General features: G+C 38.3%; 2 protein-coding genes across 8 annotated transcripts in view; one reads left to right on the top strand and one right to left on the bottom strand.

The window, feature by feature from the left end:
* RARS2 (arginyl-tRNA synthetase 2, mitochondrial) overlaps positions 1 to 11,217 on the bottom strand; it is a 74,862-nt gene extending 63,645 nt beyond the window's left edge. The window contains exons 1-2 of one of the 2 annotated variants that reach the window (XM_080666911.1): positions 11,122 to 11,217; positions 2,979 to 3,052 (exon numbers count right to left, since the gene is read on the bottom strand). In XM_080666911.1, the coding sequence (XP_080523037.1) occupies positions 2,979 to 3,052; positions 11,122 to 11,157 (110 nt within the window). In that variant the 5' untranslated portion in view covers positions 11,158 to 11,217. The remainder of the gene's footprint in view (positions 1 to 2,978; positions 3,053 to 11,121) is intronic. The other variant, XM_080666912.1, reaches the window with a different exon arrangement.
* Positions 11,218 to 11,309: 92 nt separating this feature from the next.
* ORC3 (origin recognition complex subunit 3) overlaps positions 11,310 to 26,495 on the top strand; it is a 60,628-nt gene continuing 45,442 nt past the window's right edge. For 2 of the 6 annotated variants that reach the window (XM_080663745.1, XM_080663744.1), the window contains exons 1-6: positions 11,310 to 11,390; positions 14,609 to 14,663; positions 18,128 to 18,225; positions 21,551 to 21,695; positions 24,373 to 24,477; positions 25,464 to 25,609. In XM_080663745.1, the coding sequence (XP_080519871.1) occupies positions 11,367 to 11,390; positions 14,609 to 14,663; positions 18,128 to 18,225; positions 21,551 to 21,695; positions 24,373 to 24,477; positions 25,464 to 25,609 (573 nt within the window). In that variant the 5' untranslated portion in view covers positions 11,310 to 11,366. The remainder of the gene's footprint in view (positions 11,391 to 14,608; positions 14,664 to 18,127; positions 18,226 to 21,550; positions 21,696 to 24,372; positions 24,478 to 25,463; positions 25,610 to 26,495) is intronic. The other 4 variants (XM_080663747.1, XM_080663746.1, XM_080663749.1 and 1 more) reach the window with 3 other exon arrangements.

Below are 26,495 nucleotides of genomic sequence, written 5' to 3'. Positions count from 1 at the left end.
CTATTTAAAGATGTATTCTTAAATGTGAATTATGTAAAAAGTCTTAAAACATTCTAAATGTCCAACAGGGGAGCATTAGAGTATTATTTAGCTATTGTTAAAAGTGATACTTATAAAAAAAATAGATTGATGTCAAGAGAAAGGATTAAAAAATTATACATACAGTTTTATAACTATGTGTTGTGTTGTTGTTGTTTTTAAATATATTTTTATTGATTTCAGAGGGGAAGAGAGAGATAGAAACATCAATGATGAGAGAGAATCTTTTTTTAAAAAAATATATTTTATTGATTTTTCACAGAGAGGAAGGGAGAGGGATAGAGAGTTAGAAACATTGATGAGAGAGACATCGATCAGCTGCATCCTGCCACTGGGGATGTGCCTGCAACCAAGGTACATGCCCTTGACCGGAATCAAACCTGGGACCCTTGAGTCCCCAGGCCGACGCTCTATCCACTGAGTCAAACTGCTTGGCAGTGAGAGAGAATGTTGATTGACTGCCTCCTGCAAGACCACTACCGGGGATTGAGCCCAAAACAGCCTTGTGCTCTCACAAGGAATTGAGCCTTGACCTCCTGGTTCACAGGTCGATGCTCAAGCATAAACCACACTGGCCAGGCTATAACTATGTGGTTTTTTTTTTAAAGGCTGCAAGACATATTCAAAGAGAAAATGTGGAAATATGCCAACTTGCTAACATCAGATGTCTCAATGCAGTAAGGCTAATGGGAATTTTTTCTCTTCTTATTCTTCCCAAATCTCCTTAAGATTATCTGTTTTGTTCTTGTGATAGAAAAACAAATTAAGAAAAACCTATAACAAGACATAACATCTAGACTATAAAAGCAGTAACTGTCAAAATAACCCATTGTGAAGGAGAGTGGATAGCAGTATAGATGAAACAAAACTGGCCATGAGACATGACAGTAACTGATGGGCACGTAGGGGTCATTACGGTAATCCATTTCCTCTACTTTATTATTGTTTAAATTAAAAGAGAGTTTAAAAAGCAATAGCTACTTTTCCACTATTTCTGAGGAGTTTTTGTTGTGAAATCCCTAGACTTATTAATCTTCTCTACTATGATCAGTATTAAATAGAAATTCCACCATAATTGACAAATTTGAACTAGTAGACCTGAGAAAATTGATTCACATCACATTAAATAAGCCACATTAACAAAAATAGTATTTCCTTTTTTTTTTTTTTTACAGTTACTGAGTTGTTGTTTTTTAAATTCATTATTGTTTAAAGTATTACATATGTCTCCTTTTTCCCCCATTGACCTCTCCCTAGCCATTCCCACCCCCCAGCACATAGCCTCATCTCTGCTGTTGTGTCCATGGGTTATGCTTATATGCATGCATATAAGTCCTTGGGTTGCTCTCTTACCCCCCCAAAATAGTATTTCTTAATCTATGGCACTTAATAGTATTTTAGAATAAAGTTAGAAATATAGAACAGTTAGGCTTGGTTTTAGTGCTGTAAAGGACGCTTAGCTTTATTATGACAAAGCATTAGAAATTCCCTTTGTTTTAAATAAATATGTATAATTTTAGACTTGTAGCCTAGGAAAACTATAAAGTCCTCCCCAGTATTTATTTTCTATAAATCAAAGTCTTAGCATTTCAGAGTGCTAAAGTGGAACTGCCCAAAGGAGCTCCAGTCAGGTAATCTTATTCACAAGATAGGCCAAGACAGTGCAGCTTATTAAAGCTCTTTGAAACATAAAATAAAAACAGAGACATTCCCATGATTATGCAGAATGTCATTTAGAGACTTTATGGAATAAGTAACTGATTTGGAACATTACATAAGTGTATATCCTATATAATAAAAGGCTAATATGCAAATCGACCGAACAGCAGAATGACCGGTCGCTATGACACGCACTGACCACCAGGGGGCAAATGCTCAATGCAGGAGCTTCCCCCTGGTGGTCAGTGTGCCAGAAGCAGGGCTCATGGCTGGGGAGTGCAGCGGCGGTGGCGGGAGCCTTTCTTGCCTCCGTGGCAGCGCTAAGGATGTCTGACTGCTGGTGGGGAGCGGGCCTAAGCTGCCAGCCAGACATCCCCAGAGGGCTCCTGTATTGCAAGAGGGTGCAGGCCAGGCTGAAGGACCCCCCACCCCCCGCCGAGTGCACGAATTTTGTGCACTGGGCCTCTAGTATAATTATAAGGTCCCCTTGGTCAGTGGGCCTTAGAACTCAATATAGAGGAAGTTGCAGCAGGCCATTTTAAAGATGCTCTCTTTTACAATGCTACATGTAGCTTTCTTTTCCTTTTCCACTTATCTCTTAGTCCAACTCTGGAAGCAAGAATATTTATCCTACTGTATCTAAAATCCTGACAAAGGGGACAAAACATAAGGACATAATGATCCTGATGATTATATCTTTACATTTTTCTAAAGCTTAGGGCTTAAATGTCTAGCAAATTTCTTGTCATTATTAATTGACTGAGAGGGTATTTTATCCAAATATTAAAGTTTTCTAGTCAAGTATCATTTAGAATGACCAAACTCACAAAGAGAGAGATTTTTCCTTGTAACCAACAAGGCAAACTATTGGTTGCATGTAGTCCTAACCAAAAGTTCCCTGTAACACCATGAGTCCTCAAATGGAGGGGGAAAAACCCACAAAAAAAAAAAAAAAAACACAAAAAACTAGCAGGTAAATATTATACAATAGTATTCAAGCATCAGGTATATAATCTCTCCAAGTCCTTCAAAAACCCTGAGATCCTAACCATAATCTTAGTTCTTTTAATTGCTGTTACACAATTAAATTTGAGCCTCATTCTTCATTTTTCTTAAGGACTTCGCCATAATTATAGTTATTAGCATAAATATCAAAACAACACAAGGTTACTAATAGGGTTAATTTCAAGGACTACTCTATAAATTGAAGAGTAACTTTTTTTTGGTATATTTACAAAGTAAGCAACATTTTATATTATTACAAGTATGTTATACTTAACTCTTTTCTGGAAATTGGAACTGCAGATATTGACTTGATCAAGTTTTCTGGTGGAAGATCCAATACTCTGGAAAGCTAAAAATGAAGAAAAACAAAACAAAACAGAGCAAGATTGTTAATATATTTGTTCCAGATTCAATGTAACAGTGCTCAGCAAAAAAAAAAAAAAAAAAAAAAGGAATATTGAGACACTTAACAACATAAATGAGCCTCAAATGCATATGCTAAGTGACAATAGCCAGACTCAAAAGGCTATACAGTGTATGATTCAATTTATTTAAAATTCTGGAAAACCCCAAACTGTAAGGATGAAGAATAGATCATGGTTGCCAGGGAATGAGGATGAGAAGAGGGTTTGACTATAAGTAACAAACATAACTGTTCCCCACTTCCTCAAAAAAAGAATTTTATATTTAGAAATTTAAAAATGAGTTAATGTTTTTTCCTAAAAGAGAGATGAACCACTAGGAATCAAAGATAATTCATTTTATTCATTAATAAAGTATTTGAGTACCTAATTTGTGCCAGGTATTGTTCTAGAAATTGGGGATACAGCAATGAACAAGAGAGAGAAAAATCTCATGGCACTTAAAAATAAACAAATAAATAATGGGAGAAAAATATGATCCCCAGGCCCTATTAAAGGTTAGCTAGAACAGCAAGAACAGGGGCATTTGTATTTTTAAAAAGTTCCTTGAATGAATATAATGCATAGCTATAGTTATCAACTATTGCCTTAGTCAATCCTATTTATTGAATGACCAGAAGCCTGGTGCATGAAATTTGTGCACAGGCAGGGGGTCCCTCAGCCTGCCTGCACCCTCTCCAATCCGGGACCCCTCAGGGGATGTCTGACTGCCTCTCGCAATCCGGGACTGCTGGCTCCTAACGGCTTGCCTGCATGCCTGATCACCCCTAACCCCTCTGCCTGCCTGCCTGATAGCCCTTAACCACCTCTGCCTGCCTGCCTGATCGCCCCTAACTGCTCCCCTGCTGGCCTGATCGCCCCTAACCGTCTCTGCCTCGCCCTGCACCCGGGACCTCCTCCGGCCGATTGCAGGCACTCGGGATCCGGGCTTCCCTCCCTCTGGCCGGCTGCAGGCACTCAGGACCCAGGCCGGCTTCGCCTGGGCCAGTCGCAGCTGCAGGGGACCGTGGTCAGATGGCTTTGGCTGAGCCGCAGCCACCCGGAACCGCAGGGTGGACGGCTTCTCCCTCTCCTGGGCTCCAGCCTGGCTGGTCCCCATTCCTCTCTTGTGAGCTCATTTGTGCCGGGCTGGTCCCCATCCCTCTCTCCCCAGTGTTGAGTGAGCCATTTTAAGGCGTTATGGCATGATAACCATTTGCATATTAGCTCTTTATTATATAGGATTCTTACATGACAGGCACATCTTACATGCCTTAATTTTTCCTTGAAATAATTCCATGACTGTTACACTATTACAGAATTTATTTCAAGAACGATGAAACTGAAATACAGAGAATTTATGTAACATGCCTAAGTGAAAAATCTCAGATGTGAACACAAGCAATCTAAAGCCAGAACCTACACCCAACCCATGTCATACATATATCCTTTCAATGAGCTATGCATGAAAAGAGTGAGATAGCAGTATAGCCATAATGAATTTAGAACTGCCTTCATCTTTCCTCCTTGACTCCTTAATTTTTATGAAGACTTTGCAATGGACAAACCATGGCTGTTGAGGGAGAAGACAAGGGAGAAATGGGGTAAATAGGAAGTAAAGAATGTAAGAAGAAATCTTCAGACGTGTTTGTAACTATTCTGGAGAAGAATAAAACTAAAAGCACTGTCTCCTAACTGGTAGTATTACCTTCAAAATAAAAATAAAAAAATGTGTTGAATTTCACAAACATTTAAAAAAAAGGTAAAAACTTGCTGACCTGGAGCTGTCATTTATCTTTAAGATGCTCTGGACATTTCTGCTTTGATCTAGTAAAGGTTGATTTTTAAATTTTAAAGTGCAGTCTTTATTTTTAAATTCTGGTCTTTAGGAACTGCCATTACTGTATCCCCTACAAAAAAGTATTTCTTTAGGATATTTTCTCAGAAGTAGATATTTTCAAAGCACTTATAGAATGAAAGCTGCAATACTTCATGTTTATACTACAAAATGTTCCTGCCAATACAGATTCTCAGAAATAAAGGTTCTGTTATAATTTCTCTTAGAAAAAAAGGGGTTCAAATTCCAGTTCTAGTTTTACTAGCTTTGCATCCTTGGAAAAGTCATTTTAAATGCATGAACTTAAGTTTTCACATCTGACAAATGGGGATAATAAATCTATTAAATAAGAAACCAGGTAGGGCTCTTGTGAGGATTAAGAGAAATGTGTCACATAAGGATGTAATAAATTCCTATTTCCTTCTACATCTCAAAACATCCATAACCACTAACATTTTCTGCCTTTCTTAAATACAACTAAACTTTGCTGGGAAAAAAGAAAAGTGACGTAGGAAAGTTTTAAAGTTTACGTTCAATTGAACAAAACAAAAAATTTCTTATATAAACTAAAAACTACTTTTAAATGTTTCTTTTTTTATTACATTTGCTCCAGAAGGGCTCTGAGGGGGGCTTAAGAACATATAAATAAAATAGAGGTGTAAAATTATACCAGAAAACCATGCAAAGATAGTTACTATGCTTCTTGGAAACCAAGGTACAAAGGGCATAACCACACAGCATGTTTTATCTAGTAATAGATGTAGCAAGTCAGGAGGAACCAACTTTTCCTAAAAGTAAATTCTAAGACCAAGTTATATTCACATGGAGATATGAACACCAAAATAGAAAGTTATCTTCAATAGTAGTTTTACAAAGGCACAGAAACATTCTTATATGATGCAAATTAAAAAACAAAAAGAAGGGACTGGGGGAAAAGAAGCAATGGGGAGTTACTGTTTAATGAGTAGAGTTTCAGTTTTGCAAGATTAAAAGAATTCTGGAGATGGTTGTGGTGATGGTTGCATAACAATGTGAATATATTTAATGCTACTAAACTGTACATTTACAAATAAATAGTTAAGATGGTAAATTTTATGTTATGTATCTTTCCCCACAATTAAAAACAAAACAAAACTCTAAAAGAAATAATACTCTGGGATAAAGTAGTGGAATGAAGGCTTCTGTATATAATCTCCCACCTCCCAATTCCCACCTATTTTCAAATTAAAATGAAAAGGAGGGAGAGGAGGAAGGAAGGAAGGTACGTAATAAGTATGTAGGTTATCTGTAGGTTATAAGTATGTATGTTATTTGTAGGTTAACAAATACAACAGCTAGGCACAGTCCAAAGATATAAACTTAAAAGTAATAGCCAAGGAAAGATACAGAAGATTCTGAAGAGGAATGGATGCAGCCTGTTCGGCAAGTCTCCTAACTTGAATTAACAATTCTCATTAATACCCCAAATCTGGAGAGAAAAAAAAATTTTTCAATAAATTCCTTTTTTTCCCCATTGATGAATAGGTGATGCTACAAAGTTTCGGGAGAGAAAGAGTAAACAGAGAAGTGAATTTCAGCACTTTCCAGCCTAAGTGCAGATTCTAGGACAGCACACTCCGAGGAGCCTCCCAGTAGAAACACAACACATTCCCCAAGTACAGGAAGTAAATCTTGATTTGGTGTTGCATGGGTAGAAAGAATCAGAGAAGGAACTTTAATGGGAAGATGGAAAAATATCAGGGCTAGCTAGTAGAAACCTAATATGCTAAGTCGGAGTTCAGGAATATGTGTACACGTCACCACGACCTACCGGAGAGACAAAAGGGGAATGGAGAGCTGCGGAGTTTATATTTTTGTAACCACAAAAGCGAGGTGAGCCAAGAACAAATCTGAAACGGAGAGTGAAGAAGTCATCCACACAATGCAGGAACAAATACAGAGTTGAGCAGAGCTGACAAGCCTGAGCAAGATGTGAAAGAATAAGCATCACAAATAGGCAAATAAACAGAGAGAAGTAAAGCGGAGAAGAGAGGGAGGAAAAGAAAATTACAGAAGAGAAGGAATGTGGCATATAGTAGATCAAAGAACTCTTGTCTGAAAGAAAAATACAGCCTAATAAATACAAAAACATTCTTCATAAGTGATTCAAGATCTGTAATTAAAGCAATCAGAGCAATATAAAAAATGCATAAAGATAATCCACCCTTAGTATATTTGATGCCCCTAAAATATAAAAAGGGTAGAAGAAGAGGACAGGATAATAGGCACACTGGTTCTCCAGTAGCAAAGACATAAGGATAGAGACAAAGCCCAACAAAGCCACTCTTCAAAAAGTGATAGCCAAGGAAAGATATTAACTTGGTCTCACTTATCAGAAGCCATAGAAATGAATCAACAAAACCTAAGAAAATGTAAAAGTATTTGTTGATATATATCTTGGCTCCCCCAAAAGCAGGGACTGAGAAAAGGATTGTATGTAGATAGTTTATTTGGGAGGTGAATCCTGAGGGCAGATGTGATCGGCAGAGAGTAAAAGAGAAGGAGAAAAAGCAAATATAAGATTATGCCATCAAGACCACTACTATAGGCAATGGGGGCTTAATTTCCATTGCTTACTGCCTCCTAAGAAGCATACACGATGCCCACCAAAACTGTCCATCCAAAAATAGGAAGCAGGAGCCTCCATCCACCTATTGATTGAGGGCTGTCCTTGACATTAACTCCACCACACTTGAGCCCATAGGCTGGGATTAGCAGCCTTTCAAAAACGGAATGGGATGCTGTTAGCAATAAGGAATGGGAGCACATGTGAAACTGTTCACACAAGTGGCAGCTGGAATCACAGGTGTGACCAAGTGATGGGAGAAAATAGGGCATAATATTCAATAATAGGAAAAACGTCCCTGAAATAAAAAACCAAATCTATATTGTGGTATATTATGGCAATGGCACACCACTCTGCAGTAAAATGAAAGAATTAAACCTCCATACCCTTTATAAATATTTTTTAAAAATTGAGGCAAACAGACAAACAAAAACCCAAGTTGCAGAAGGATAATTACAGTTTGATTACCACTTATATAAAATTTAATAACTGGCCCTAGCTGGTCTGGCTCAGTGGATAGAGTGTCGGCCTGCAGACTGAAGGGTTCCAGGTTCCATTCAGGTCAAGGGAATGTACCTCGGTTGTAGGCTCCTCTCTGGCCATGGCCTTGGTCGGGGAGCAAGCAGGAGGTAACCAATCGATGTATTTCTCTCACATTTAAATTTCTGTCTTTCCCTCTCTTCCACTCTCTCTAAAAATCAATGGGAAAATAGCCTCAGGTACGGATTTAAAAAAATAATAAAATTTAATAACTGAAAAATAAATTATTGTAAATATTAAAATCTCCTGGCTACTCATCCCTACTTGCAAATTCTCTTTCCTCACATATGAGGTTTTGTGTTTACCATATCTGTGCATGTCACTTACAACCTATGAATGCATCCCAATTAGTAATGGGTACATGGATACTATCTATTTTCTTCTCCATGATTAAATATTTCATTAAAAAAGAGAAACAAACTGAATCCACAGATCAAAAGTAAATTACTATGTCAGGAAAATATAACACAGAAAATTTAACAGAGAAACATCAGGCTAAGTTACTAAATTTCAAAAGATAAAGCATCCAATAAAAAATCTAGAGATGAAAAGAAGCATTTTACTTTGTATTCATGTTACCTGGTTAAAGCAAATAATTTAGCAATGATATTATATAGGACTACATTAATCCACTAGAAAAATTGCAGATGGGCATATTTGTTTCACTTGCTCAGTTTTTAGTTTGCTTTAGTTGCCAACATATAAAAATTGGAAATTTAAAAAATAACATTGGATTGTTGTATGCATTTGCATCTATGGTATAAGTCTTTGGAAAATTCAAAATCAGAACTAAACAATATTGTTATTGCTTTGTTTCAAAAATGATGATTTTTTATATTTCCAAATCTATTTTGATATTTCTAAACATGCTAATTTTTAAATAACTAAACCTTTTGATACGTCCAAGATTATTTTATCTGAGAAGTCATAATTTCTTTTTTTTTTACGTAAAGTTTGAAAAAAAATAAAGCACCATGAGCCCTTCTTGAAAAACCTACTTATAAAGAAATCCAGCCAATTAAGCTATGTAACCAGGAAAAGTAATGGTAAGCATCTTATCCAAATCAATATAAAGTGAATAGCAGACAAGTTGTGCATATATGCCTAATAAACAGACTATGAGTGTTAAAAATGAGTGAGAAAGTTACCCAAACAAATTAGGAATGGTAGAGGAAAGTTATGCCAACTATAAGAGTTCTAATGTCCTTGTCTCTCATGCCAGGGGTTGGTATTTTCTAAATATGAAACATCAAGATTTTAAAGAAACATTCCAAATTGTATTGTTCTGCATAATCTCTTAACTGCAGAGGACTCATGTAGAAAATACATCAATAATTCTTTGCATTGCACTTTGGTTTCTTCTTTCATTAAGTTCAAGCAAAACTATGTTTAATACTTCTTATTTAAAACAATATTTCAGTTATGCGTACATGGGGAATCCTAACACTATTACACTTTTAGTAGTTGGACATTTTTCATCATAAAACTTTTAAAGAAGCAAACCTAAAAATAAAAACTCATTACAATTTTTATAAAAAGCATATCTACCCAGTTTTTCTATCTTCCTTCCTTCTTTTTTCCTGACTTTATAAAAGTACTGCTAAGGAATTTTCACTGAAAATTAAGTAAGGTTCAGATACGTAGCTTTCTGGTGACCTAACCTCATGTGGGACTAAAGCATTCACTGAGAGTAATGTATAACTAGATTCCCACATCAGAAGTGTAGCAAGGGGATTCAAAATACCGTCATCAGCACTCTAATGTAACAGAATGAACAATATTTATTGAGTGTATACAACGTACCAAACACAACCCCCAAGTACTATATACGTATTAATTCATTAAATTCTAATGACAATCCTATATAAAGTAGCTAAATAATTTTCCAGATTTTACAAATGAGGGACAGAGAACTTACATACCTACTAGAGAAGGTGGATTTAAACCCACATGTCCTCATGGTCAGTATTCTTAATCACTATACCAAGGGCTCCCACCTTGGCTGCACAGTGGAATGACCCAGAGATCTTTAGAAAACACTGATGCAAATATTCTGATTTAACTAGCACAGGATGTGATGTGAGCAACAGGATGCTAATAAGTTCTTGTGTTGATTGTACTGTGCAGAGAAGTGTGGGGACCACTGCACTATACCTTTCTGCCTCCTGGTCTTCCTTGGTTAGTAGTTATCAAGCCTGGAAGAACAACAAAGTCACCTGACAGAGTTTCAAAGACCCTCCCCCCCGCCCCCTACACGGGGGCCTGGGCTTGGGTATTTTTTAATGGTCCTCAGGTGATTGCAGTCTGCAGCCAAGGCTTGAGAACCACTGCTTAGCCGTGGGCAAACTACGGCCCCCGGGCCGGATCCGGCTGTTCTATCCGGTTCTCTTGCTCTCCCCTCCGCTCCTTTACTGTGAATTTATATTAGTTCACACAAACACTCCATCCATGCTTTTGTTCTGACCCTCCGGTTCAGTTTAAGAACCCATTGTGGCCCTCGAGTCAAAAAGTTTGCCTAATTATCACCTAGGAGTTCAGAGGGCAAGAATGCAGAACTATTTCCCAAGAACTTCCTTTCTTCTATAAGAACCGGCAGTTTTTCTTTCTTCAGAACACTCTGGGTACTGCACTGCTATATTTTCGCTTTTCAAACTCTAAGACCTTGAATAAACCTTTATCATTCATGTTAGCCAAAGCCTCCTGATTTCACTAGGTCAACGTTAATTTCTGTGGGGTCTAATCATGGCCCCGTGACCTTCCTACCCAGATAAAGCGTACAAAGCTGTAGGGTGGGAAGGAGTGAGGGAAGCAACGCGTGCCTTCCCAAGTTTACCTGTCACCCTGAAAACTGATCTAAGCCGCATGCCAGATCCTCCACTGGGTTTGCCTCAGCAGCTGAAGCATCTCCAGAGGACGGTGAGGAAGCGGCAGAAATAAACGGGGTTTTCTCAGAACCCGCCCTTCCGCTGACTGAGGACTGGCCCACAACGGTGAAACGGCTTTGGGGGTGCGGGGCTCCGTTCCTGGGACCGTACCTGACAGGCGATGGACCTGCGGAAGCTGCACGCCATGTCTACTTCCACCTAGTGCGCCCCAGAGGTTCCAGATGGAACCACGCCCCGCCCTCCTCTGAAGCCCCGCCTCCACGCGCCGGAAACCCGCCTCGAGGGTGATGCCAGCCAATCAAGAAGCCCAGTGGCTCGTCACTAACCTCTGCCCTGCTGCCGCGAAGGAGCGCGGGAAATCCTGAGTTTCTGGATTCCATTCTGCCGCCGGGACCATGGCCACCTCCTCGGTGTCCAAGGTACGCGGGGGCGGGCGGCCACTAAGACTCCGCCACAACATCATCCCCTTTCGGGGAAGGCATGAAGCGTAGGTTACGTAGGCCTAGGTGTACCGACTTCAGGGGAAGGTGTGGCGGTCGGAGCTGAGCTCTTGGCTCCAGGTCCAGTTCAGGCCAACCTTGTTTGGGGAGCGAAGACGCTCACCTGCCTTAGTGTTTTGGCTAGGAGGATTTTTAACTTGTGGTTTGTGGAGGTCGACTGTCCGGAGGATGTGCTCCAGTCACCCGTCCTCGTTCCTTCTCAAATGTTTATTGTGCCAAACACTTCATGAGGTACCAGGATACACGGGTTAACAAAATAGACTCAGTGTTTGCTCTGAAGAAACACATTAAACACAGATAAACTGACCACAGACTGTGATAAATGTTAGCAGATAAACTGAGATAAATGTGAGCAAGAAAGAAAGTTCTAAGTGAGTGAGCAGAAGAACTAGAAGAACCTAGATTGCCCAAGGTCAGGGAAGGCCTTTGGAGAAAGACATTTGAGCTGAGACCTGAAAAATGACAAGTTAGGTAAAGGATTGGGGAGTGGGGTGGGGAGTGGAGGGTGTTAGCAAAGAGAATATGTTCTTTGGTAGAAGATAGAAATAAAATGGCATATTAAATAAAGGAATTGAAAAATTTGTATTATTAGTAGAAATAGAAAAGGGAGCCTTACGAAAACTAATGAAAAGTAGTGTAAGGGTGTGTGTGTGAGGAGATCATATAGATCCTCTCATACTGGCTGCTTAGATGGCCAGGGATTGCAAGACATAGTATAGTTGGTAAGAAGATAAACTTTAGAGCTCTATTGCCCAGTGCTGTAGCCATTAGCCACATGTGGGTATTTAAATGAAAATAAAGTAAAATTAAAAGTTTAGTTCCTCAGTCTCACTAATATGACTACATCTTAGTGCAGATTTTTATATTTCCCTTGTTACTGAAAGTCCTATTGGATAGCACTGCTATAGACAGTCAAGTAAGACCTTTAGTAATATGAGTGCAACTAGAAGCTCCTTAAGTTAAGCTGTCTGATAAAGTTGAGAATGCAGATGAAGTACAAAGACATTTCTCTCTGTATAAAACCAGATTAATGAAGAAGGCTACACCATTTTGATTAAAATTATGAGCACAGTGCCTTCCAAGACTATATATCAAGGAGGAGCTACAAGCTTAGGGTTAAGTTTACAAAGGACTAACTGTGTTGCTAGGTGCAAGCTAGAAGAGATTTAACTGCTAGTATCTAAAAAAAAATCATTACGATTGGTACTGTTTTTGTTTTGCCTTGGTTGTAAAGTTCCATAGATTTTGGATGGTCTGTCTTCTAATCCTTTTTGTTGCATAAGCCTGGTATTATTTTTTTAATCCCCACTCGAGAATATGTTTTTATTGGTCCTTAGAGAAAGTAAGGGTGTGAAAGCGAAAGAAACATCAATGTGAGAGAGAGACATTAATCGGTTGCCTCCCATATCCACCCTGACCCGGGATCAAACCCACAACCTAGGTATGTGCCCTGACCAGGAATCGAATGTGCAACCTTTTGGTGTATGGGAGGACACTCCAACCAATTGAGCCGCCCAGCCCGGGCAAGCCTCTTATTTTTGTATATCTTGCAGAATTGTGAGATTTCCCACCCCCAGGAAAGCACTTATGGCATTATAACCGAAATGCTTGTATTGAGATGATTATGAAGGGAACCTTACATGAATAAGAATCTTTAGACTATTTTTCCCTAACCTATCTAAACTTCTCTTTGTCATATTTTCTTGCTGTCGGTGTCCTCCTAGACTTCTTCATCTCAAACACCATCCCTTGATCAGGAGTTCAAAGTGGTTAACCATATTACTACCACTGCCATACATTAGGATTCCTTCTTGACACTCTGTATTTGACTCCTTCAAAGTTCCTTTTCCTTTACTGATTGCAGATAAATATAGAAAGGAGGTAGTAACAAGCTTGTTGTGGTATCACATGATTTTTCTAAATATGTATGTATTTTAAATGGTTCCACTAGCTGCAGATATAAGAGTATATAGGGCAAAGTTCTCACTTTGGATCCTGTAATCCAAATGGCCACTTTATATTGGCACTGCTGTCTTTAGCAGTGCAAATACCCTGAGATGACTTTTTCTAGATACACAGGTGTCCCCCCAAAAAGATATACACACTTTGAATGATTGTAAAGTCAGTGTTTATTAACATACAGTTCATTTTCAAAATTGAGCTATCAGTTGTTAAAGTGTATATACATCTTTTGGGGGGACACCAAAAGATGTATATACACTTTTTCATTTTCCACAGAAATGGCAATCTTAAGAAGCTGTCCATGCTTTAGGATTGGGAGAATAAACATAGGACCAGTAGCCTGGGGACTATATATCACTAATCAAATAACAACATGAAATTAAATGTAGCTAGGAAATTACCAGAGATATTACTTGGCAAGCATTCATTCTATATACGGATTGCCTAATGTATATGTTAACACTGTCCTAAACATTGGGAAAATGATCATGAACTAAATGAAATCTGTGCTCTGAAGACACTCAGAAACTATTTAGGGAGACAAACTCTAAATAACTATGATGAAGAGTGAAAGTGATTAAAAATAAAGATATTCAAGTCCTGTGAGATCTTAGGAGAGGGAATAATTCTAACTAGAGTGGCTGAGTTTGAGTTGATCTGTAATGGATAAATGAATATGTATTTATCAGATGAAGAAAGGAAACAATAATAGCCCAAATTATTTATTTCCCATCATGGTTCTAATAGTTGGAGTTTAATTAAATAACAGATACTTCTTTTGAGATGGAGATACTTCTTTTGAGACTATTTTATATCTTCTTGATCTTCATTTTAATGTGTACTACTAATTTCTTTCTTCTCTAAGTTTATAAAAATGGAATCTTTCTGCATTTAAATTTCATCAGAGTTTATTTTCTTTGTCTCTTAGATCAGGTCCCAAAGAACATAATCAAAGATGAACATTCCATGAGAAGGAAGAGAAAGAAATGGATAGTCCTTGTATTGTTTAAGAATTTTCCTCCTATAACTTAGATAGAAAAGCGCTATCTTAGCACTTTAAAGAAACACCTTTTTTTAAAAAAAAAAAAAAATCTGCTTATCCATAAAATACTTGGTTAACAGATTTATCTGCTCCTTGGCTACTTTGACTTTATGCTTTATATTTCTTTTTATAGGGCTGTTTTGTGTTTAAGCCAAACTTCAAGAAGAGAAAGATCTCTGTGCCAATAGGTATGATGTCTTAATATCAAATGTGTTAGTTTTCTACCCCTAATTGAATTTAGTACTTCTCTTGTCTAAGCATGGCTTACAAAGGGCAATTGAAAAGTAAATTTCCTTCAAAGGATATGTCACCATTCTTTAAAAGAGATTGTCCTAAAAATCTCAGTGGTTTTCTGGGGCAAAGTATGGGTATTGACTTCCAAAGGGCAATAGGGACTTTTTTGGAGTGAGGAAAATGTTCCTTAGATTTGAGGGGGTAGTCATGAGAGTGCATACTTTTGTTAGGACATATCAAATGGGGATACTTAGACATAAAGAACTTTCAATGATGTTGCTATAGTAAGTAACAGAGCTGGGTTTAAACCAAAGCTGTCAGATTCTCGAATCCATGGTCTAACTATTACTTTCAAAATATGAGGTGAGTTTTGCTTAGAACTTTTTTGTATTGAATTTCAGCTATAATTTATTAAGATTTGTATAAAGTTTTTAGTATTAGTAAACCTAATGTGTACAATTGTATAATATGAACTTTGAGGTATATAAGGTTTTTCCCATTGTGCTGATCTAAGACCAACAGATACTGTTTTAATATGAAAATATTAGAGGAATTGACCCTAATTTTAAGAAAGATGGACCAGAAATGAGGAAAACATATCCAGAATTTAGCACTTGCCTTCAATGGCTTCCGTTCTTGAAACAAGATAGCCTGAATAAGTAGGAAGATGTTTTACATTGTGCCCGCCATCTGTCTAAGAAAAGATTGGTAACTCTCTCTCTCCTCAGTATTCTGTGGAGAAAGAGAGAGGTTGGGGGCGGGGGTTATGAGTAGGCAGGAGGGAACCTGTCAGCAATGAAAGCTGGTATTTATTCTGTAGCTCCTACTAGATTGATAAATGACTGAGAGAAGTCTTGGTAACAGGTTAACATGTCCTACTGCTCTTATTTTCCAATTTCTGGAAGTTTTTTTGTTATCTATTTTGATGCAGCGTTATTCAACACATAAAATAAATTCATGTCTTCATTTGCCATTTTAACATTTTATATGATTTTAGTGATTTTCAAAGACGAATATTTTCATTCTATTTAAGGCTAACTTATTCTGCTTTGTCTCTTAGTACTAGTATATCTCCTTGCTTTTTTTTTGTTAGCATTTTTATACTATAACCGTTTCTATCATTTTACCATATGATGACTTCAATATATTCTAAGCCTTTTAATAAAAATTCTTTAAAAATCAATATTTGCCCCAAACTTAGTCAACTATGATTAGGAGCAAAATTCCTTAATATGAAAGAGAATTTATATTCCAAACTCTCAGTTAACATTTAAATTTGATGGTGGAATAGTAGCAGCATTTCAGTGAAGTCAAGAACAAAATGTGTACTTTCACAATTATGTAATATCATGAAAGTTCTAGCTGTTACAATAAAATACCTAGAAGTAAACAAGATTTAAGGAATGTAAAATATTGATTAAAAGAAGAGACTTGTAGTATTTTTGGACGTGAATTTTTTTAAAATATATTTTTATTAATTTCAGAGAGGAAGGAAGAGGGAGAGAGAGATAGAAACATCAATGATGAGAGAGAATCACCGATTGGCTGCCTCCTGCACGCCCCCCACTGGGGATCAAGCCCACCACCGGGGCATGTGCCCTTGACTGGAATCAAACCTTGGACCCTTCAGTCTGCAGGCTGACACTCTATCCACCTAGCCAAACCGGCTAGGGCTGGACGTGAATTTTTAATATATTAAAAATATATTTTTTTAGCCAAAACCGGTTTGGCTCAGTGGATAGAGCGTCGGCTTGCGGACTGAAAGGTCCCAGGTTCGATTCTGGTCAAGGGCACGTACCTTGGTTGCGGGCACAACCCCAGTAAGGGGTGTGCAGGAGGCAGCTGATCGATGTTTCTCTCTCATCGATGTTTCTAACTCTCTATCCCTTTCCCTTCCTCTCTGTATAAAATCAATAAAATATATTTAAAAAACAAAAAAATATATTTTTTCCCCAAATCAATCTATAGATTGTCTTTTATCCAGTCAAAATACCAGTGTAATTATTTTTTAGAAATGACAAAATTAGTTTGAAAGAATGGCTTAAATTTTTTTGAAAAAGAATGATGATGTTTTTTGGTGATGGGAAGACCTGAATTTATTCAATATTAGAATGAACTACAAAGCTACAATAATTAAAATAGTTCAGGACTGGTATGGTTAGATTCAGTAGAACAAAAGAAAAAGTTCAAAAATAGTTCCAAATGTATTTATAAGAATTTAGATGATAAGGACATCTCAAATCAGTAGAAGAAAGGAGTGTTTTTCAAACTGAAAGTTTTTACATATAATCCAAGTGTGAGTCATGAAATCAATTTAGTAGGTCTTGAGAGTTTTAAAAAACAGAATAGAAAACTTTTGGTATCACATAATAAGTTGTTTTGTGGGACTTAGTTTTGATTTCTATTATATGTGTGTGTGTTGGATTATGATGTAAGATGTATTCCTTAATGTGGATCATGGTTTTAAAAGTTTGAAAACCACTACAACAAATGGTATTTTGATAAATGGCCAACCATTGGGAGGAAAACATTCCAAAAATATATAAAATAATGCAGACAGAATAAATATAAGTCTGGGCTAAAACTGTATCAGTTGAACAAATGAACAAGGATAGTAGTAGTAAGAATCCTATATAATAAAGAGGTAATATGCAAATTGACCCTCATGCCCTTGCGTCACAAGATGGCCACCACCACACTGCCACAAAATGGCCGCCCCCACATTGTCACAAAATGGCCAGCAGGGGAGGGCAGTTGGGGGCAACCAGGCCAGCAGGGGAGGGCAGTTGGGGGTGATTGGACTGGCAGGGGAGCAGTTAGGTGTCAATCATGCCAGCAGGGGAGTGGTTAGGCATCAATCAGGCCACCAGGGGAGCGGTTAGGAGGCTATCAGGCTGGCAGGCAGAAGCGGTTAGGGGCAATCAGGCAGGCAGGTTGTTAGGAGCCAGCAGTCCTGGATTGTGAGAGGGATGTCTGACTGCCGGTTTAGGACATCCCCTGAGGGGTCCCAGATTGGAGAGGGTGCAGGCTGGGCTGAGGGACACCCCCCAGTGCACAAATTTCATGCACCGGACCTCTAGTCATTTAATAAAGGAGAACTCAAAACAGATATATAAAGCAAAGTATATAGAGCCTTAGAATAAGAGTAAATAATGAAAATATATTAATATTAAATATATATATTTCAAATCAAAACCATTAAATAAAAACTTAGAAGTTCAGAAGTAAATGATAGAAATACATTATAAAAAATAAATAAGATATCTAACCTTACAATACTTACAGTAAGAATTTAAGATGTATAAATAAAATTAAATATAAAAGATAATCTATGTTACCTATCACCAAATACACACACACACACACACACACACACACATTATATAAAAAAGACATTGACTTATTTCTGTGTTTTCAGAGGAGTACTTTAATGAAGGGAAAAATGAATCTGAGGACAGTAAGCTTCGATTTGAAACTTATCAGTTGATATGGCAGCAGATGAAATCTGAAACTGAGGTGAATACTTTTTTTAATAACATTTCTCTAATACTGTAAATCTCATATTTATTGTTTTTCATCTTCTTTTCCACCAGTTTACAAGAGAATTGATGAAATGTAGGTAATACTGGTTAAGCACAATCTGTATATCCTTAAAATCAAAACCCTCATGTTCCAGGTATTAAGCATAGCTTCAGGTACTGGGACTTCCTATTTAATAAAAGAGTAATATGCAAATTAACCATCGCTCCGCTACACCCACGAGCCACTCCCACCAGCCAATCAGGAGTGAATATGCAAATAAACCCAACCAAGATGGCTACGGCCACAGAGAGCAGGAGGGAGGCTTGGGTTTCTCTGACAATGGAGGAAGCCAAGCTTTCCGCCTGCCCTTGCCGGCCTAAGCCTCCACTCAAGGCTACAAAGTTTCAATGATAGAAGATACATAAATCCAAACAGAAATGGTGGCAGCCACGGAGCTGGAAAGAGCAGGAGGCTAGGGTTGCCTCTGGCAATGGAGGAAGTCAAGCTTTCCGAACACCCTGGCCAGCCCAGGCCTCCGCTTAAGGCTACAAAGTTTCAATTATAGAAGATACATAAATCCCAATGGAAATGGCTGCCGCCTCGGAGCAAGCAGAAGGCTTGGCTCTGCTCCAGGCTACAAAGTTTCAACTGTAGAAGATAAATAAACCCCAGATACCAGGGCCTCCGCTTGGGTCGCCAGGGGGCGTGGCCGGCCTGCAAACCACCACAGGCCCCTTGCCCAGGCCGCCCCATGCCCCAAGGGAACCCCCATCCTGATCCGGGACACCCTTCAGGGCAAACCAGCTGGCCCCCACCCGTGCACCAGGTCTCTATCCTATCTAATAAAAGAGTAATATGCAGATTGACCATCACTCCAACACAAGATGGCTGCCCCCATGTGGTCAAAGATCCTGCCCCCATGTGGATACAAGATGGCCAGCAAGGGAGGGGAGTTGGGAGGGACCAGGCCTACAAGGGAGGGCAGTTGGGGGCGATCAAGCCTGCAGGGGAGGGCAGTTAGGGGTGACCAAGCCAGCAGAGGAGGGAAGTTGGGGCAACCAAGCCTGCAGGGAAAGGCAGTAGGGAGGGACCTAGGCCTGCAGGGGAGAGCAGTTAGGGGTGACCAGGCCTGCAGGGGAGGGCAGTTAGGGGGGACCCAGGCCTGCAGGGGAGAGCAGTTGGGGGGACCAGGCCTGCAGGGGAGGGCAGTTAGGGGAAAACAGGCTGGCAGGGAAGTGGTTAGGGGTGATTAGGCTGGCAGGCAGAAGCGGATAGGGGCAATCAGGAAGGCAGCCAGGTGAGCAGTTGTGAGCCAGCAGTCCCGGATTGTGAGAGGGATTCCAGATTGGAGAGGGTGCAGGCTGGGGACACCTCCCCCCCCCCCCCCCCCCGTGCACTAATTTCATGCACCAGGCCTCTAGTATGTTTATAATGATAGTTGCTAAGGCAAGGGGCTCTTTACACATCCTCACAGCTTTGAAATGCTGGCACTGTCCAAATTATCCATTCAGTTACACAAATAAGAAATCAAGCTCTTTCTAAACTCCTTCACTCTCTCATCCTATATCCAGTTACCATGTTCTTTATATTCCAGCTCTGAAAAATTTCTCCACTATAGCAGATTCATTGCTCTAGAGCTAACAGATTTTTTTTTTTTTTTACCAACACAGTGTTGTATATATTTTTTCTTTATTAAGGTATTACATGTGTGTCCTTATTGCCCTATTGCCCCCCACTCATGCCCTCACCCCCCTGTTGTCTGTGTCCATTGGTTAGGCTTATATGCATGCATGCAAGTCCTTTGGTTGATCTTTCTCCTGACACCCACCCTCCCCTACCTTCACTCTGAGGTTTGATTGTCTGATCGATGCTTCTCTGTCTCTGGATCTGTTTTTTTTCATCAGTTTATGTTGTTCCTTATATTCCATAAATGAGATCATGTGATATCTGTCTTTTTCTGACTGGCTTATTTCGCTTAGCATAATGCTCTCCAGTTCCATCCATGCTGTTGAAATGGTAAGAATTCCTTCTTTTTTACCGCAGCATAGTATTCCATTGTGTAGATGTACCACAGTTTTTAATCCACTCATCTGCTGATGGGCACTTAGGCTGTTTCCAAATCTTAGCTATGGTGAATTATGCCACTATGAACATAGAGGTGCATATATCCTTTCTGATTGGTGTTTCTAGTTTCTTGGGATATATTCCTAGAAGTGGGATCACTGGGTCAAATGTGAGTTCCATTTTTAGTTTTTTGAGGAAACTCCATATTATTCTCCACAGTGGCTGCTCCAGTCTTATTTATTTATTTTTTTTAAATGCCTTTGGGACAGTTATGTGCTTTTCAGTTTATTATTGCTTCCCACCATACTTTATTGCTTTACACCGAGTGGCTTTGCTCATTCATGTATTCCATGTGACCCTTGAAGATATTTGAGTTCGTGGTTTCCAATTTAGGTCCTCTTTATTTCTTTACCTGATTGTCATAATATCCTCTTAACTGACTCTTCAGTGTAAAACCCTTCAGATCTGCCACTAGTCCCTGTGGCACTATTGGCCAAGTTAGAAAAGTCCTCCTTTCATGCAGATACAGTCTTAGGTCCTGCAACTGGGGATTTCCAGGTCTGGGGCCAACTGGCCTTCACAGTGCTGTCAGATTAACTCTTCCTAATCCTGATTTAATCATATCTCTACTTCAAATGTCTTCAGTGGTTCTCCCTACAGGGTAAAATCTAAACTCTTTAACATCAAATATATTTTTTCTTGGCCTAGCCCTTTACTTATTTGTCCAATCTCATTCCCTAACACTTTTCATGTTCTTTATGCTTAGCTATATCTGTGGCTCTTCAGTTGTTTGGTGCTTTCTTCCTTCCTTGCCTCCTTTACTATCCATTCATTCAAACTTCCTTTACCTACCATCACCAACTCCATCACCTGCTCTAATGCTTTGGCTCAGATATATCACCTCATCAGCTTAAGTTGGATGGTCCTACTCTTTATTCCTATATTGTCATAGTACTCTACACAACATATTTTCATTTTAAGCGTTCTTGCTCAATTTCTTTACATTTTTTAGGGTAGGGACTATCTTTTCATTTGTAAGGTGGTTAGTCAATGTTTGTTGAATAATTAAATGAGACTCTTTAATGAGGGGATCCAAAGCCCTAATCATTGGAGATTTAAAGAAAGAACATTTTTTTTCATCGTGATTGTAATTTTACATGTAATCTTTGGAATTGAATTCATGACAGTTTTCTTTTGAAAGACACATCAGATTATTGCTAATTATAATCCATAAAATTTTGTGTGTTCTGTGTAGCAAATGCAAGAGGAATTAAATAAAAACCTATTTGACAATCTAATCAAATTTCTACAAAAGTCTCATCCTGGATTCCAGAAGAATTCAAGAGACTGGGGCTGTCAAATAAAACTAAGAGAAATTCCAACTGCTGCTCTTATTCTAGGTATGTACAGGTTTGTTGTTTTTTTTAAATTGGTAGTTCTGTTTTTGAGAATAGTGGGGAATAATCTGTTCTGGTAAACCTGTTTTGTCTCTCTCATTTACAGAATTAAAACAATTATATTTTGTTAGGCATAATTTCCAAACCAATAAAAGTTCTTTATACTGATCATATATCTATAAATTAGAAGAAATTTATTTGGGTTAGCTAGTACCCTGATCAACTTTCTGTCTGAAAAAATGAAGGGGAAATATATATGTTACTCTTTTCTTCTTTAGTTATATTATGAAAGTAGATGAGATTTGAATTAGGTAATAAAGAAACCAGCAGTATATTAAAAGATTTTATTTTTATGTCTTTTTATCATTTCTTCAGTGCATTTATTCTATGACTTTAATTTTATTTCCTTATTTGTAGTTTTTAAATATTTGATTGTTTCATAATATTGTATTAATTGTAATTGTTTAAAAGAATTTTGGATGAATTATATATAAACTGCTTTCAGACTACAGGTTGTAAATTTCTTAGTTACTTAAATTTCTATCATTAACATTCAATTTTAACCAAATATCTGGCTTGCAGGTAATGGAAAAATTTTCTTTGAAATATTAGCAGTTGTTTTTTTTTTCATTTTGTTTAAAATGTACTGCCTAATACTGTTAATTATCTACCTGATATTCAGGGCAGTACTTCTCAAACTTTCATGTACCTAAAAATAACCGCTAGGCCCGCAGTGGTTTTCAACCTTCTTAATGCCGCGACCCTTTAATACAGTTCCTCATGTTGTGGTGACCCCCAACCATAAAATTATTTTCGTTGCTACTTCATAACTGTAATTTTGCTACTGTTATGAATCGTAATGTAAATATCTGTGTTTTCCGATGGTCTTAGGGCCCTCTACAGAAGCGGTTCTCAACCTGTGGGTCGCGACCTGAGAACCGCTAGCAGGGTCGCCTAAGACCATCGGAAAACACAGATATTTACATTACGATTCATAACAGTAGCAAAATTACAGTTATGAAGTAGCAACGAAAATAATTTTATGGTTGGGGGTCACCACAACATGAAGAACTGTATTAAAGGGTCGCGGCATTAAAAAGGTTGAGAACCACTGCTCTAGGGGATCTTAGTAAATGAAAAATTTCACTAATAATTCTGGGGGAGGGCCTAAAATGCTGCTTTTCTAATAGGTCTCTATCTGATGCCCATACTGCTGATCCCAGGACTCCTCTGAGTAATAAGACTTTGTGGAATGATTTTAAAATGCTGTGGATCAGCTTTTCAGTGCAACCTGCCAATTAATTTGAAAATCCCTTCCATTATGGATGAGAAACTGAAGCCCAGTGATGGCTGGCTTGTACTGTTTGTTGGGTGCTTTCTTTCTCTATTGCCATGTTACAGTAATTGGAGTGGGAGAAACACGATCAAGAGGGATGACCTGATAGATTGTTGTGAGAGCACTGTTTAAATCCCTTCTCTGCCTAGTGCCAAAAGGAGGAAAGAAGCTAATGGAAATCATGTGTTTGAAAGTCAGTAGTTTGAGGAGAACATTTTTCCAGTTAAAGACACTGATTATCTTGTTTCCAATAGACAAGTGCGTTATCTTAAGGAACATAGTGTTAAATAGCTTACAAAGTTAGTCAGACAAGATAAGCCAGTGCTTTACTAAACTCCTAAATTTGTTTAGAGATGTAGTATCATAATCATAGACTGTAATGCATGCTAGGAATATCATTTTGACACTTAAAAAAAATCGGTACTCAAAGTTACTTCAGCATATTGCACAGTTTCTATTTTCTGTAAGGTATGTGTCTATTTCTTTCTTTCTTTCTTTCTTTTAGTGTATGTGTGTTTAAAAATATCCTGCCAACAGTTTTGTTTGTTGCCTCTCCTAGGAAAAAAATGTTGACTATTGGTGGTCTGGATGATTCTGAACCTTTCTTGCAAGCATTTGAAGGTTTATAGTAGCAAGCCTCAAGTAGTTTCAAGATGTCTGCTGCTGGCATCTGCCCAAGTGCCAAAGCTCTTTCTAGAAAGCACAGATTGGGACCTTAGGGAAGTTACCAGTTAATAGTATTTTTTCCAAAGTAGTGGGAAGTTTTCACTCAATTCTGATAACTGCATGCAGAGCACTGAAATTCTGATGTGTGGAAATGAGAATCAGAATTTAGTAAATACCTAAAGGACCAAAAACTATAATTTGGTTTTAGACTCTTTACTTAAAAATGAATTTAGTGTACACTTTACCTATTCTATTTACTACTGTGATCATAAATAATATTACTGATTGGATTCTCCTCGGGTATTAAGTGAGGGTAACAGTAAGACTGGAATCCATAGTCTTTATTTTTGAGTAATTATTTTAAAGAGCTCTTAATGAATGTGACAAAGAAATGAAATGTTTTCAAGATGTTCCTAAGATGTTTTCAAGGGTAAACTACACATCCCCAGTAATTTTTTTTTTTAAAGAGAAATTGTGCTAAATATCTTTCCTAACAAGTACAGTGTGTGCCTCTAGATATCTAGTATTACTGGAGATCTCTTCATTTATGCAGTGTGTTGTTTTATTAATCATGTAAAATTACTTTTACTTAGCAATTCTCTTGACATGTTAAATAGCTTTTGTTGTTAAATTATTAATAATAAAAACAGTGGTGTAATATGATGTATAATCCCATAGGTGTGAATGTAACAGATCATGAATTTACATTCAGAAGTCTAATAGAAGCCGTTCAGAATAATGTCACTCCATATGTAGTTAAATTGCAAGCTAGAGACTGTCCAGGTAAAGTATAAATGCTTTAATAACCTTGGTGAGATGTTATCAATTTCTTCGGCCCTTCTCCATCTTTCTTTGTGTATCTCTCCATATCTGTCTGTCTGTGTCTCTCAAGCTGTCTTCATCCCTTTTTATTTGTGGGAAGAATATGGTACTATATTTTGGCAGGGTGAAGTTTAGTGCCTCCCAAGTTGCAGGAGTCTTTGACACTATTCCAGCCCTACTCCTGCCATATAGCTTCATTGCCAGTAATAGTCCAGGCATTTCAAGTTGGAATGTTTGGGTCAGAGAGCTAAGAATTGAGGAATTGGGAGTGCTTAGCCCAAAAGAGAATAGACTACATAGGCTCATATTTATAGGTTCAAATCATCTTATTGTTCCATTTTGAAAGGCCACCATTGGTAAAAATGGTCCATTGTCAGAGCTTACCTTGGGTATCTGAAGCCATTAAATAAATCATAAAGGCTGTAGACACTAAGAGTAAAATGTGCTTAGATTTGGACTGATGTGCTTATGGGCTTTATATTACTTTCATATTCATAAATTGATTGTAATGAAGTAAAAGCCCTTAGGACATCTTTAAAAATGACTTTAAGGAAGATTTGTAATCAGTAAAATAACTTATGTAAATAACACTTTTGGTCTTTTTAGGGTCTTTAAAAACATTTTGCTATCCAGAAGTAACTTAAATATATATTATTCCTAATATAATTAATAGTTTTCATAGTTATACATTTATTTAGGTAACACTTTTAGTATAGACAATACAAATAAACTTTGGCCTAGTGTTAGTCTCAATTAATGAAATTTTAGTATTAAGGAGAGAACACTAATGAACACTAATAGTTAATATGCTAAATGTTATGCTAGTTAATGTTAAGTATAGAAAACACATTCTACTCAAATAATGTAAATCTACTGATCAAGAAGTTTCAGTTGTTTAAGATTTGCTTTAAGGAGAGATAAACTTTCTTACCTTTTATCTACTGCAGATATGAAACATTTTTTGCAAAAGCTGTTCTCACAGTTGATGGACTGCTGTGTAGATGTGGAATCCAAAGAGGAGGAAAAAGATATCCAGAAAAAGACACATTGTTCAATGGATTCTCTTTCCAGTTGGTATATGAATGTCACACAGGTAAATGTACACTGATAATTTTCTCCCAAGAAATTGGCATATGATTGAAGAGGCTTGGGATTATATTAAGCATAGTACTATTTTGTTCTAATAAGGATATGCTTCTGTAGCACTAGCTGTTAATTTAATAGTAGCTTCTTTTATCAGTATGCAGCCTACTTCCTGGTATAAGTTTAGGTTCCTACAAGGCCATTTTATTTGTGGGAGAATGTCATCTAGTGAGAAAAACAGCATTTGGAATTGGTTCTGCTGCAGATTTTATCTCTGTAACAATGTCTGTAATCCTATATAATAAAGAGGTAATATGCAAATTGACCCTCATGCCCCCATGTCACAAGATGGCCACCCCCATTGTCACAAGATGGCCGGCAGGGGAGGGCAGTTGGGGGTGATCGGGCTTGCAGGGAAGGGCAGTTGGGGGTGATCGGGCTGGCAGGGGAGGGCAGTTGGGGGTGACCAGGCCAGCAAGGGAAGGCAGTTAGGGGCAACCCGGCTGGCAAGGGAGGGAAGTTAGGGGTGACCAGGCCAGCAGGGGAGGGCAGTTAGGGGCAACCAGGCCTGCAGGGGAGGGCAATTGGGGGTGATTGGACTGGCAGAGGAGCAGTTAGGTGTCAATCATGCCTGCAGGGGAGCGGTTAGGTGTCATTCAGGCTGGCAGGCAGAGTGGTTAGGGGCAGTCAGGCAGCCAGGCAGGTGAGTGGTTAGGAGCCAGCAGTCCCAGATTGTGAGAGGGATGTCTGATTGCTGGTTTAGGACATTCCCCGAGGGGTCCCAGATTGGAGAGGGTGCAGCCTGGGCTGAAGGACACCCCCCCCTCCCCAGTGCATGAATTTTGTGCACCGGCCCTCTAGTGTTAATATATTATCTCATAGGTTCCTCAATATTT

The sequence above is a fragment of the Plecotus auritus genome (genome assembly GCF_963455305.1).
Source record: "Plecotus auritus genome assembly, chromosome: 4".
Taxonomy (NCBI): Eukaryota; Metazoa; Chordata; class Mammalia; order Chiroptera; family Vespertilionidae; genus Plecotus; species Plecotus auritus.
The sequence above is the reverse complement of the archived record's forward strand: the minus strand, read 5'-3'. Positions and strand labels throughout refer to the sequence as shown.